At 32.6% G+C, this 14,020-nt stretch overlaps 2 protein-coding genes across 2 annotated transcripts; one reads left to right on the plus strand and one right to left on the minus strand.

Moving 5' to 3' along the window:
- Positions 1-381: 381 nt before the first annotated feature.
- LOC129307942 (carbamoyl-phosphate synthase small chain, chloroplastic) lies at positions 382-4,502 on the plus strand. The gene is made up of 10 exons (XM_054948894.1): positions 382-794; positions 1,918-2,050; positions 2,157-2,245; positions 2,331-2,391; positions 2,481-2,548; positions 2,656-2,784; positions 2,860-2,969; positions 3,062-3,409; positions 3,745-3,910; positions 4,157-4,502. Exons 1-10 carry the CDS (start codon positions 656-658, stop codon positions 4,252-4,254), a joined length of 1,341 nt encoding a protein of 446 aa, XP_054804869.1. The 5' UTR covers positions 382-655; the 3' UTR covers positions 4,255-4,502.
- A 1,548-nt stretch (positions 4,503-6,050) lies between these two features.
- LOC129308757 (histone H3.2) lies at positions 6,051-6,691 on the minus strand. The gene has a single exon (XM_054950103.1). The coding sequence runs from the start codon at positions 6,606-6,608 to the stop codon at positions 6,198-6,200; it is 411 nt and encodes a 136-aa protein (XP_054806078.1). The 5' UTR covers positions 6,609-6,691; the 3' UTR covers positions 6,051-6,197.
- Between the last annotated feature and the right edge of the window lie 7,329 nt (positions 6,692-14,020).

Below are 14,020 nucleotides of genomic sequence, written 5' to 3' on the forward strand. Positions count from 1 at the left end.
GTTATTTTATTAAGAATTAGACATAATATAAGTATAAATTAATTTCTTATATGTATTCTTATATATACATTTAATATATTTTGTTTAGTTGTCACTTAATTATTACATTAACGGTTTGGAGTGTTAATCTAACGTATTAATTCATAAAAACCGAGATCTATAGTTTCACAGGTCATCCAGGGTTTTAAAATATGGGTATTTTGATTGTAATGAGTACCTGATTTGATTATTTAGGTTCGATTAAATAGAAAAAGGTGGAAAATAATTTTTGGAAAAGGAGAAGGCAAAAGGGTGCGTGCATGAAAGCCAAAATACAGTGAAAAATATTTCCCTCTCACTCGCCACTCGCCACTACCATGCGGTGGACACCACGCTTTTTTCATTCTTTCATTCTCATCCTCGGCCTCCTACGGACGCGCCCAAAGCAATCTCTTCTCATTCTCTTATTCGCCTTGCCGCCGCACGCTGCTTCTTCCTCCTCCGCGTCATCGTCGCCTCCCACCCTCCCTCCTCCTCCATCGCTAGGTCGTTTTTTTCAGGAGATCTGCTGCTTTGTGTCCTTCCCTATAGCAATCAGTAACGCCCCAACGCTCCTGCCCAAGTTCCTCTTCCAGCCGTCGACAAGAGAGAAGAGGTTGATTGGGCCAGCGAGGCAATGGCGACGAAGGCTTTGAGCTTTGTTGTTTGTGACTTCACAGGCCGCTTTGATGCAAAGTTCTCACCCTTTCGACCAAAACTTATAGCTCCCACGCTCAGATGCTCTGTCCATTTCTCCTCTGATGCTGCTGCCACTAGTAAACCCACCTTCTACCATACCTTGTTTCTTATGCATGTTTTGTGTCTAGGTTCTGTTTCTTGTTTATTTTTTTTTTCTACCTCTTAATCAAAAATAAAGGGGGTGGGTAGATCATTGGTTGTTTTACCAAGTGTTTTTTATTGCTTGAGTTTGGTTTGTTATAGTAAATTTTTCGTTTGAAGTTGAGCTTATGTAATTAAGTATCAGTGGACGAAAGAATATTAATAAAAAAGGCTACCAATGCTTTATAACTCATATTCATTGCTCTTGTCCTGATGAAAAATTTGTACCTCGGGAGTTGAATCCTGTCATTGATGAATTTCTGGATTTTAAAGAATTGGGTAGTTATTTTACGTTCTTCAAACATAGTTGCAGAGCCTTCAAAGTTCAGACTTCAATTTCCTCGACTTCTGTAAATCCTTCTTCTTTACTTTCTCGTGATTTTATATCTGAAAGTGAACTGTGCACCACAGTTCCAATTTATTTTTTAAAATCAACCTTACAATTCCTTTCATTCTAGTAATAGTCTGTTTCAGTTAAATATCCTCTTTCTTCCTCCAATATATATACTTTAAATGAAAGGAAATCCTTATATTGTTACAAAGAGACTAAAGAAATTGATTGATTTGTATCGCCTGAAACATAGGTAAGGGACAGAGGTCTCGGAGGAATTTAGATGCTACACTTATGTTGGTGGATGATAGACTATTAATAACCATTTTACGAAAATATGTGTGTTGAAGCCGGTGATGCTTTCAAGATCAGATTCATTCTTTTGGTCCTGATGAAAATAATTGAGCATCAGCAATTGAATTCGGCCACTGATAAATTTTCTGGTTTTTAATGGATTTTGTCATCAATTTTTCTTTTTTTGGTGTGATCTCTGAACACGTTTTTTATTGCCCTGAGTTCAAAGCTCAGTTTCTTGAAAATATGCGGACCCAAATTACTTTCTTGTGTTACTTCTCTGAAACTGAATTGTGCACTGCACTTCCATTTCATTTGGTAGAATGAACATCAGGATTCCTTTCATTCCAGTGATAGTCTGATATAAATGAAAGAAAATACTTGTGTTATTGCCAAGAGTGTAAAGAGATTGATCTGTATTACCTGAAACATAGGTAAGGAACAAAGGCCTTGGAAAAATTCAGATGCAAGACTAGTGCTAGAGGATGGTTCAATCTGGAAAGCCAAGTCATTCGGTGCTTCAGGAACCCAAGTTGGTGAAGTCGTATTCAATACATCATTGACTGGGTGAGATGGACTGCATATCTTAAGACCTAGACCAGCAATTCATGCACCCTTTTTTCAGAGGATTGTTTTTCTACATATCATGATCTGTTATGCATGTGCACTGCAGGTATCAAGAAATTCTGACAGATCCTAGTTATGCTGGCCAGTTTGTGCTGATGACAAATCCACATATTGGCAATACTGGCATAAATTTTGGTAAGTGAAATGGTTTATATTCCAAATTTCTGGATTTAGTTCTAGAAGGGCATTTAAATACAGTTTTGTATGCACTTCCTGACAGACGATGAAGAATCAAGAGAGTGCTTCCTTGCTGGTCTAGTAATCAGAAGTTTGAGTATCAGGTTCTTTCCTGCTGCTCCAGGTATATTTCCCTTGACTCAGCTCTACTTAGTATGCTCACACTTTCTTCCTTTGTGTAAATATTTTTCAGTACTTCAAACTGGAGATGTGTAGAACCACTTGGTGATTATTTAGCAAAAAGGAATATCATGGGAATTTGTAAGTTTTTATATAATAACCGCAGAGGTGATTTTGAGAAGATCACTGGTTTGTGCATGATTTCAGGTTCTGATCTTGATTTTGGTGCTTCCTTTGTGATGAAACAGATGATGTTGATACACGTGCAATCACACGTAGACTGAGGGAAGATGGAAGTCTTATCGGTGTCTTGAGCACTGACAATTCTAAAACAGATGATGATCTACTTCAAATGTCCCGTTCATGGGATATTGTTGGTAAGCATGCAAATATTTGAGATTGTAAAACATTTGAATGAGTGGAAGTTCATTGCTACTGCTTCATATTTGCAGGTATTGATCTAATAAGTGGAGTATCATGCAAAACTCCCTATGAATGGGTTGACCAAACAGCTCATGAATGGGATTTTAGCTCCAATGGAAGTCCTAGGGAGACCTTCCATGTAATTATCTGCGTTGCCATTTTAGCTTCACTTCTTTCTCATTGATGATCTGGCAGTTTAATTTACCCATCATTCTGGTGACTGGATTGCAGGTTGTTGCATATGATTTTGGGATCAAGCTTAATATTCTCCGGCGCCTAGCATCTTATGGCTGTAAAATCACTGTGGTACCATCCACGTGGCCTGCATCAGAAACTTTGAAGTTGAAACCAGATGGAGTTCTTTTCAGCAATGGTCCCGGTGATCCCTCTGCTGTTCCTTATGCCGTTGAAACCGTGAAGAGCATTCTAGGAAAGGTGCCTGTATTTGGAATTTGTATGGGCCATCAGTTATTAGGTCAGGCATTGGGAGGAAAAACCTTTAAGATGAAATTTGGTCACCATGGAGGAAATCATCCAGTTCGTAACCTTCTAACTGGCCATGTTGAAATCAGTGCTCAGGTAGGCCTTTTTAGTAATTTATTTCATGAGATGAGTACATATGAGAAGAAGTGAGTCCTAGTTTTTTGGGTGATGTATTATTTCCCAAATATATGCAATTCTTCCCCATGGGTAAAAAAAAATATTTGCTGTATATGCTGCATTATTAACCACTGGACCATAAGAGCATTGATTGTACCTTTGGTCTTGCTATGAACAATGAAGTAGAAAGTAATATAACAAATTTCATGCGTAGCTGCAACATTTTAGGTAAAACTTGCTCCTTTGGCATCCCCTGTTTGGTATGATAAATATTTTTGCTCATATAAAGTTTATTTATTGTTTTAAAATGGCAGAACCACAACTATGCAGTTGACCCTTCGCCTTTGCCAGAAGGAGTGAAGGTTACTCATATCAACCTTAATGATGGAAGTTGTGCTGGCCTTTCATTCCCTGCTCTGAATATCATGTCTCTTCAATACCACCCTGAAGCATCTCCTGGACCTCATGATTCAGATTACGGTATATGAGACTTCTAGCCATTACATTTTATAAAACGCAAATGTGAAGAAGAATCAAAACTTGTCAGACCCACATGTATATAGGGATGAAAATTATGCGGCATTGCAAAATTTCTGGTTATTGGTTAAAGAGTAGATTGAGATTCCTAGCTCGCAAGTCCTCATCAGTGCCATTAACTCATTCCAATAGTTGCTGTTGCTGATTTTTTTTAATCAATAATGCTCACCTGATTTATTGATAATGCAGCTTTTAGGCAGTTTGTGGAACTAATGAAGAAGGAAAGAAACAAGAAGCCGGAGGCAAATCTACAGCATCTGTCAACAGTGCAGGCTGTGGATGCTTAGTGCATGAAGTGAGCTGCTACCCTATGAGGATGAAACTTTAGGTGTTAGTCTGAATGATTTTGTGGATGAATTTATCCATCGATGTTCTGCTAAGGTCAATTTAGGTTTATTGTCCTCCATTTATATACCTAGTGCAAGATTGGCTGAGATTGTTGTATCTTAATCAAATGAGGAATTCGTGTACTTTTTGTTTGGGATTTTTCAATCTAGCTGCTTCATAATAATCATAAGATATATCAATGTTTCAATTCTCTGATGGTTCATACTTCCCGGTAACGTTGGTCAGTGTTTGACTCGAAGAAACCTGTGGAGGGGAAGGGAAGTGTTTAATGGTTCTTGTTTGGTTCAGAAAGGAATGAAAAGGGAACTAATGATAAACTTGCAAATATGCTTGTGTTATTTTACTTTTCTTGTTCTATATAGAAGTATTTGTATAGGATTTTTTTTTTTTACTTTTTAAAAATTTTAAAAAATGTTATATTTTACCTCATTTATTTATGATAAATGCTTGCAATATTTTTTTAAGAAACAGTTATTTGATTAATTTTAACTTATTATCTCATTAATTTTAATATACCTTTTAATAAAAGAATATACATGTTGACACAAACAACCACTTAATATCCTAGCCAACAATTGGATACCTAAGAGTCTAAGACTAAGTAATAATTCAAAAATAAAAACAATTAAGACTAAGGGTAATACTTCTGTAAAGGTTCTAAACTTAGACCCTGGATGTATATCTTGGTTTAGTAACTTTTGGAACCCAAACTCACCTAAACTTTTATTTAAAAAAAAAAAATCATTCAGGTGATATTTTTTTAAACTCATCTTTAACACGTCCATAAGGTGCAAGGGAGTCTATTCTAGAAAATGTTGGATCCATTGCGGTTGACCCCCACAAATATTGTAAATTATTCATCAGCAAGGAGGGATTCAGCAACAGTAAATGAAATATCATACCAAGATCGCATTCCTTCATTTCATTTAATAACCCTCTGGAAAAGAGAAATACTTGATGTTGGTGGTATGTGGCATGTCGATGTATTTCTCACATGAAGTCGAAAGCCAATCACGCCTATATCAGGGTTGGAATTGAAGATAAATGTGTGACAACTAGTAATGCATAATTATTGACAGAGAGATAAAAAACAGTGACATGTTTTTTATTTAATTGAATCAATAGTAATTTTGAAAGAAGCCTTTCTGCAGTCCCGCCACGCTGGTAAAATTAAAACAGCTCATACGATAAATATCTAGTCACATTGACAAACTTGAAGATTCGATCATAGGAATTTACCACATGATCAAAAGGAAAAGTCAGAACCAAGCCATTTGCCTGTTATCCTTGTGGAACAACCGAAATTAGAGTTCAGACAAAACAAAATCACTTGTTGAAAGATCGGAGATACAGTACAGTAAACAATATTAAACATCAAATTACAACAGAAATTACCCGTTTGAAAACCTAGGTACAATTAGTTTCCGTTTGAAGAGAGCCACAAATATCTTGCGGCCTCGTGTCTTCATTTCTTATTATACCGGAAATAAGATTCATGCCTAATTATAAGCAAGTATAAAGCTCCACTGAGAGGAATTTCTACAATCGAAAGGAGACTTCGAAAAATCGAAGCCTGGTTAACGCCTCCAAGGCCTGATAACTACCAAAATTAGAATCCAAAGATCAATCCCACGTATATTTTTGTTAGTCTAACAACACAGTATAGCCAAATCCGGATTATGAAATCAGGAGGCATAGAGCATAAAATTAAATTGAAATTATAACGCGATCTAAATTCATCTAATTGGCGGAATAAATTCATTGATCAGAGTTCCAAGCAGTCTACAAAGAGAGTAGATCTCCGTTCATTTTCTCATATGTGCTGAAGATAGCATTGAAAACCTAGTTGCGATCCACTTGCGCTTTAAGAAAATAAATGTTATTAAGCTCTCTCGCCTCTAATTCTCCTGGCAAGTTGAATATCCTTCGGCATGATGGTGACCCTCTTAGCATGAATGGCACACAAATTGGTGTCCTCGAACAACCCTACAAGATACGCCTCGGCGGCTTCCTGAAGAGCAGCCACGGCACTGCTCTGAAACCTCAGATCGGTCTTGAAATCCTGAGCGATTTCTCGAACCAGACGCTGAAACGGAAGCTTGCGAATGAGAAGCTCAGTGCTCTTCTGGTACTTTCTGATTTCTCTCAAGGCCACAGTCCCTGGCCTGAAACGGTGAGGCTTCTTAACACCACCGGTGGCCGGAGCAGACTTCCGAGCAGCCTTAGTGGCCAGCTGCTTGCGGGGAGCCTTACCGCCAGTAGACTTCCTAGCAGTCTGCTTGGTTCTTGCCATTGCTGAACTGGATTTTGATGTTGAAAGCTTAAAGCTAGCTGCAATATAGAATTGAATGGAAAGATGAAGAGTAGTGATGAAGAGAAAGGTGTGCATTTTGGTATTTATAGATGACAGTGGACTGAAATTTTTGGAGGGAGATTGGGAGGGCGCGGTGGGTTTGGCTGAAATGAGCACTGAGATTGGGGATTGATCTGACGGTGACGATTTGGTTATGAGATGGCACACGGATCGCCATCTTTTCGTTTAAGACGGAGATTTTTAATTTTCGTTTTTAAATTTTCAAGCTTGGCGCCTTACCCTATTCTAAAACGAGAGTTCTCAGTTTTGTTTTCAAATTTCAACTGTATTTTGGTTAGGGGAAAGAGAAAATTAATAAATTAAAAACGGCAATAACTATTAAATTAGTTGAGACATTTTGATTTGAAATTTGATAGTTAGATTATAATTAAATCAGTCATGATTCAACTACCATATTTTGAACATGTATTAACTATTGAATATAAAATTTAAAATAATAACAAATATAATAAAATATTTTCTCAGATAAGATAATGGTAAATTAAAAATATAGTAAATAAAGACAAGAAATATAATTTTGAAAAGTATATAAATATTTTATAATTTAAATTTAATAAATAAAAAATATTAAATTGAGTGTATCCATCAAACACTATGTATAACACGTAGTTTAAAATTTGAAATTTTAAAGAACAAAAAAAATATCAAAAATCTAGTTCATGACCAATTAGACATTAAAATTGGGTGCAGATGGGTGTACTAAAAATCAAATTAGTCATTAAATTAGTCAAGATTTTGGTCTGAGGATCAATGATTTGATGGTTGCAATCATATATGAATAAAACATTTTATTAAATTTGTCAAAAAACACCAATTCAATTACTTTTCAATCCAAGTGGCTAGATTAACCAAAATTTTAATGTTATGGTGCAAAGCAATGCTAGAGTCACTTTGTGTAATACAATTTTAAGTAAGGTACTGAAAATTAGACCCAACATTGAACCGGCCAAGGTCAAGAGTTAAAGGTTAAATATTCAATTAAGGGTCAAACTAGAGTTGGACTAGTCATGATAAAATAATATATTTTTATTATATAATAAATGATAAATACTTTGTTAAAAAAAATAATGCAAATAGATAAAAATTACAATATATAAATTTTTTTCTATCTATTTGTAGCTTGACAAAAATCACCATCCCTTCACTCTTTTCAATGTGTAGCAAAATCACCTTTTGAGCTTTCCTTCACACATTAGAGTCTTCATCTTCTACCTTCTTCCTTCTTCATCTCTTTCTTTCTTCTTTTGCTTCTCTCTTCTTTTTTCTTCATCCTTGCTTAAGCCTTGAAGAAAGAAAATGTGCACAATAATAACATTGAGTACTTGAGCAATGCCAAGGGACTAGTGAAGAACAAGAGACCCATAATGGACGCTAAGGTATGCAAGGGATGAAGAGAGCTCAACCAAGATCTGAGAGCAAGTGAAAAACTGGAGATGAGAAGTGAAGCTGTGAAGGAGAAGGACCGAATGACTGCACACTAGGGCTTCTGTATTCTTTTTTTTAATTTCTAACCCTCAAAACAATGTTGTTTTTGATATATTTTTTTAGGTCCTGTTTATAAGTCACTTTCAATATCTTTTATCAAAAGTAAGGAAAATCTTATACCTCACTAAGTTTGTTTTAAAATTTAATAAATTTTCACATCTATCACTTGATAAGGATAAAAGTAAATATTTTTAATAATTTTTCTTAACATTTAATAAGGGCATAAAAGTAAGATTTGAGTACCCTAGTCTATATTATATCCAGAGTCCAGGATAGCCATGGCCATAATCTTGATTACTCCTTATTATTTACTCATTTTTCTAATTGTTGGTGTTATTTTTGTAGTTGTTATGTTTGCAATCTTGTTAAAGGAGTTGATTTTAAATAGTGTGATAAACTTGATTTCTCAATCAAATGATGAGCACATAATTTCCCTAAACATGAATGCTCAAGAATGGAGAAAATGGAATAAATGTGTAACATCTCAAGTTTTCTAATTTGTAGCCCAATTGTCAATTAAGGGTAAGATTAGTAAATTGGTAAATTAATTAAGTTAATTATATTTTCAAGTTGTTAATTGACATTTTAAACTATTAGGCAGCTTTAAGTGTGGGCTAAGGTGAAAGTCAAATCATAATGGGATAAGGTGGCATGAGACAAGAAAGAGATTCCTCACTATGCCACATGCCTTGTGAAAATTCATCAGCAATCACAATAGCTAAGTTCCATTTATGCTTAATAGCCTTTTTAGATATGCATATATAATCAATTCCAAATCCAAAATTATGGTTTTAGAAAATTTTATTCAAACACCCTAATTTTTTTAAATTCCATTTACCTTTTGAAACTCCATTTGACATGGGCTACTTTTTTCTCCATTCAAGGACCAACTCTCAGCATTTGAGCATTTTCCATTTTCTCTCATCTTTATAGTTGATTCTAGGGAATAAAAAACTGAACTAGATCAGCCGGTTCGATAGGATAACTTGGTGAATTAGCCACTTTGCTAGTCTAGTTTGATACTGAACCATGGGTGGCATTGATCCAAACTAACTCAGGCAACCTAGAGTTAACTTGGGATAACTCAAATAACTTTACGGTTTGGCCGGGTTATTATTTTTTCCTGTCACAACCCTCAAACAGTGTTTTTTTTTAGGGTTTTTAACACAAAAAAGGAACCTAAATCTCTTTTATATTCGCTTCTCCCTTACTGTTTGTGTCAAGTCTTTGTATCTCGCCGTCCAACTTGTTTGAACTCTCCCTAGACGCTAAGTTTGCAAGCTTGCTTCCATCTTCTTACCGTTCAGGTTTGCTAGTTATTTCTATGTTGGCGCTTGTTGCCCATGGGTGGTGGTCGTGGCCCAACTTTGCATTTTGAGGGGGGCCATGCTAACTTTTGCCATTTCATGACATAGAACACAAGGAATTGCAGTAAGGCGATAAGCTTTCAAGTTCCTATTTACACACATGCACCCATATATTATTATACAAAGAGACTTGCATGTGATTGTAGATGCGGCATTGCAAGGTGATAAAGTATTGTTGGTGTGGCACTGGAAGGTAGCAAGGTGCACACTTAGCTTTTGAATAAGGATTGGAAAATACAAATTTTTAATAAGAGTGTTGTCTATCATATTTTTTATGATTAATATATATATATATGTATATATATACTCGCTTTAATCCTATTTATAAGATAAGAAGAAAAGAATTTCTTTGTTTACTCATCTAGTTTTATTTATAAAACAAAGAAAGAATATTTATTTTGATTTTACCTATAAGACACTTCAATAATTATTATATTCATCTTTAACCTTTTATCCTTGTTAAATATTTGGAAGATTATTAATTGTTATAGTATTTTATTTTTAAAAGTATGCACTTTAATAGAAGAAAAGTTGAAAACTTATGAAATTTTTTAAACAAAGTTAATAAAGTTTAAGATTTTTCTTAGTTCCAGTAAAAATGCTCAAATGATTTATAAATAAGATTAAAAAAATATATTTATAGGCATGTTGTTGATTTTTAATCATAAGTTTATCCTTAATTTGATCCCTATCAAGTGTTGGCTAAAAAAAAAAAAACAAAAGATTCCTATCAATTGTTGGTGGAAAAATATGTTATTAATATATATATATATATATTTAATAAGAACAAAATCAAAAACTTGTTAAATTTTTATACAAAATCAATGAATTTTCAAATTTTCATGTGTTTTAGTAAAACATGTTAAAAAAATAATTTACAAAAAAAATATTTTTTTCATATATTATATAATTATTTATTTTTTATTAAAAATTGGATTTTAATATTATATATTTTATCCAGTGTATCTAGTCTAGATCATTTATTTTAATATTTCTTTTCAATTATATTTTGTTTTTTTATCTTTTAGTCCTCCAAATTCTTATTTATATTATCATTACTAATTCTTTTTGTGCTACTATTTATTTTTTTGTTATTTTTATTATCATGTTTTTTTAAATTATTATTATTATTTTGTATTCAATTTTTGTTAGGTTATTTGAGTTAAATTATTTAACCTTTTAATTGGTATTGTGCTGAGTTTGTTAGATTTTTGTTAGAATTGTATTGACATGTATAATTATTCCATTCATATGAGAATTAGTATTTTTTATTTAAATATTCATTTATATATATATATATATGAATATTTGTGTATTACATTATATTATTTTAATCAAGACCAACTTGAGTTCAAATTGACCTCAGTTGAACTACTAACCCTGAGGCCCTAATCCATTGTCTGACTAGTTAATGATCAGTCCAGTTTTTAGTACCTTAATCAATTTTAAAAAATTATTCAAATATTTTCAATTGTTAGAATCAATTTTAAAAATTATCTGAACATCATCATTTTTTCTGGTGGAAGGAGCTTTGAATGCTTAAGCATAAGATCTTGAGTTTGAGTTCATGTGAGTGCATAAAATTTCTTTGGAAGAACTGCTCTCAATTAGCCTTGACAATGCTTCAATCTAACCCAATTAGATAACCAAACCTTAACATAATTTCAAGTAAAAAATATGGATAAAATAAACAATCTCCATTTCCAATTTTCTCTATAACGGAGTGTAATTATTTATAATCCAAATATGTTTAATCACAATTTCGAACTCAAGTTTAATGAAACATATGGAAGTCATGAAAATAATTTCAAATTATAAACTTCATAGTGCAGATTAAATGGGAACATCCTAAATGTGGGTGGCTAAATCTGAACACCAGATGGACCTAGGGTTCAGAATCCAAAGGTTAACGAATAGAAATGACATCATGAGATAATTACTTTGAAGTTGCTATTGCTAAGATTTATTTAACATAATTTTTTTTTGCTAAATCTTGTTTTGACCCTTTGCAAGATAATATAAAGTTATTTGTCATTTGCTACTCAATTTTAATTATTTCTCTATCTTAAATAGTCATTTATACATATGAAAATCGCACTAAGCTACAAACCATTACACTTGAATGGTACAAAAAAGTTGCAAAAAGTTAGTGTATGTTTAGTTTTCATTTTACAATTGACAAAATTGTATTTGTGAAATTCAATTATTTGTTAGATTTGATAAAAGTATATCTCATTTGTGGTTTAAATGTACTTTTAAAGGCTACTCAAATAGGTTCAATTGTCATTTGCTACCCAATTTTAGTCAATGACTTGTTTAAAGTAGTCATTTTTCCATTTGAAGTAGTTAGGCTTGTTTGATGTTTTATTATTCATTTTGAAAAAAAAAGTAAAAGTTATTCTATAAAATTAAAAAACTAGAACATCAAACAAACCTAACTACTACAATCAAGCCATTGACTAAAATTGAGTAGCAAATGACAACTAAATTTTTACATATTTTTTGCATCAATCAAGTGTAATGATTTGTAGGTCAATGATGACTTCAAATGAAAAAATGACTACTATTAAGTAGTAAAGGTCCACAGATAAGTGACTACTTCAAGTGGGAAAATGACTACTTCAAATAGGAAAATGACTAAAATTGAATAGCAAATGACAACTAATTTTGGCTAAAATATATTTTTAATCATTTAACTTTATATAAAAATTTAATTTAGTCTTTTAATTTTATAAACTATCTTTTTAATTCTTTAACCTTAACATTGTTAGTTTGAAATGATTATTTTTATGTGTGAATCATTGTTATTTTTTAAAAAAATTAAACTTAATATATCAATATTTGAGAATGTTTTATCATTATTTGAAAGTTCAATGTAAAAATTTATTAAGATAAAACTAATAATGTTAAGATTAAAAGATTAAAAAGATATGTTATAAAGTTAAGAGGCTAAAATAAAATATTGTGTAAAATTAAAGGAAATATACTTTAGTCATGAATTTTTTTTATGATTTTTGAAAGAGTCATAAACATAAGTTTGTAAAAAAAAAATATGTCAAATAAAATTCTAAAAGCTTCGGAGTAATTATCCCATTTCATTTCATGGCATTCCCTTATCATTTAACCATTTGGATGGGATTTATTTGCCATTCTCGTGTTGTATAATATCAATAGGTAAACAAAAGAGTCAGCAATTCAGCTGCTGCGATCTGTCGTGTGAATGATATAATTAGCCTTAGGGAATGGGGACCACATAGAATATGATTCGCATCGCAGTCACAAGATCCCAAACACTATCATTCAAAAGCAACACCACCATTCCCATATCATTCTACCAACCATTGCCTTTCTTTCTTTTTTCCCCCTGCAAAACCATTACCTTTATTTTGTCTCAAATATTATTTTATTAAAGGACGTTAGTTACAACTTTCAACAAACTAGAGTTTTTCCCTTTTTTCGAAGTACAACAGCTGGGGGGGCGGGGGAAAGGGGGTTTGGGTGCAAGAACCAACAACGTAAAAGGAGAGACACAACATGCCATTAAAGCACTTTTTTCTCCCAATTATCTAATGGTGGGTTTAATTCAATTCCATGTAATCCAATGTAATGAGGTAATCTATTGATTACATGTCATTCTAATTAGGGGTGTTCAGTCTGAACCCGTCCCGACTGGTTTGATATTGTTCTGATCATATCGGGACGGGTCTTATCCCGGCCTGAAAATAATCGAGACGGGACTTTATGGGACGGGATAGGAAAGAGGTTCGGGACGGGATGGGACACAGGATTACTATCGGGACGTCCCATCCCGAATATTATATATATTATTTTTTATTTTAAATATATTAATTATATTAATATAATTTATACTTATATTAATTATATCAATTATAATTTTAATACTTGCAATTCTTATTTAAAACTAAAATTTTTTTATATTGATAATTTTAATGGCATGGAGTAAATATGGCGATATCTTTTTTTTATAATATATTAATTATATTAATATAATTTATTCTTATATTTATCTATTTAATAACTTTTATTTATAATATATTTCTTGCTTATTTTTAAAAGAGTAATTAGCTTAGTACATCTTCACTAAAGTAGAAAAATAATGATTTGATATTGTGTTTGACTTGCCTGTTATTGCTAATCTTATAGCATAAAGATCACTTGTATTTGTTATTATAATATGTAATTGTGATTAATATAATTCAATAACTGATTTTAAATTATTGTTATTTATGTGCTTGTATTGTTTTGATTTTAAACTTAATAATTATATGATTTAGAATTTTAATGAATGTTATTATCTAGATCTTTTTTCAATATTATTCCATTTATCAGGACGACGGAACGTCCCGATCTTGTCTCGGTCCCGTCCCGACTCTTAACGGGACGGGACGACTTTCAGGACCGAATGGGACACGGGACCAAAATTCAGTCCAGATCTTTTTTTCGGGACGGGACACGAGA

This window comes from Prosopis cineraria, unplaced genomic scaffold, assembly GCF_029017545.1.
Source record: "Prosopis cineraria cultivar Desert tree isolate PC_DT_omini unplaced genomic scaffold, ASM2901754v1 PC4, whole genome shotgun sequence".
NCBI lineage: Eukaryota > Viridiplantae > Streptophyta > Magnoliopsida > Fabales > Fabaceae > Prosopis > Prosopis cineraria.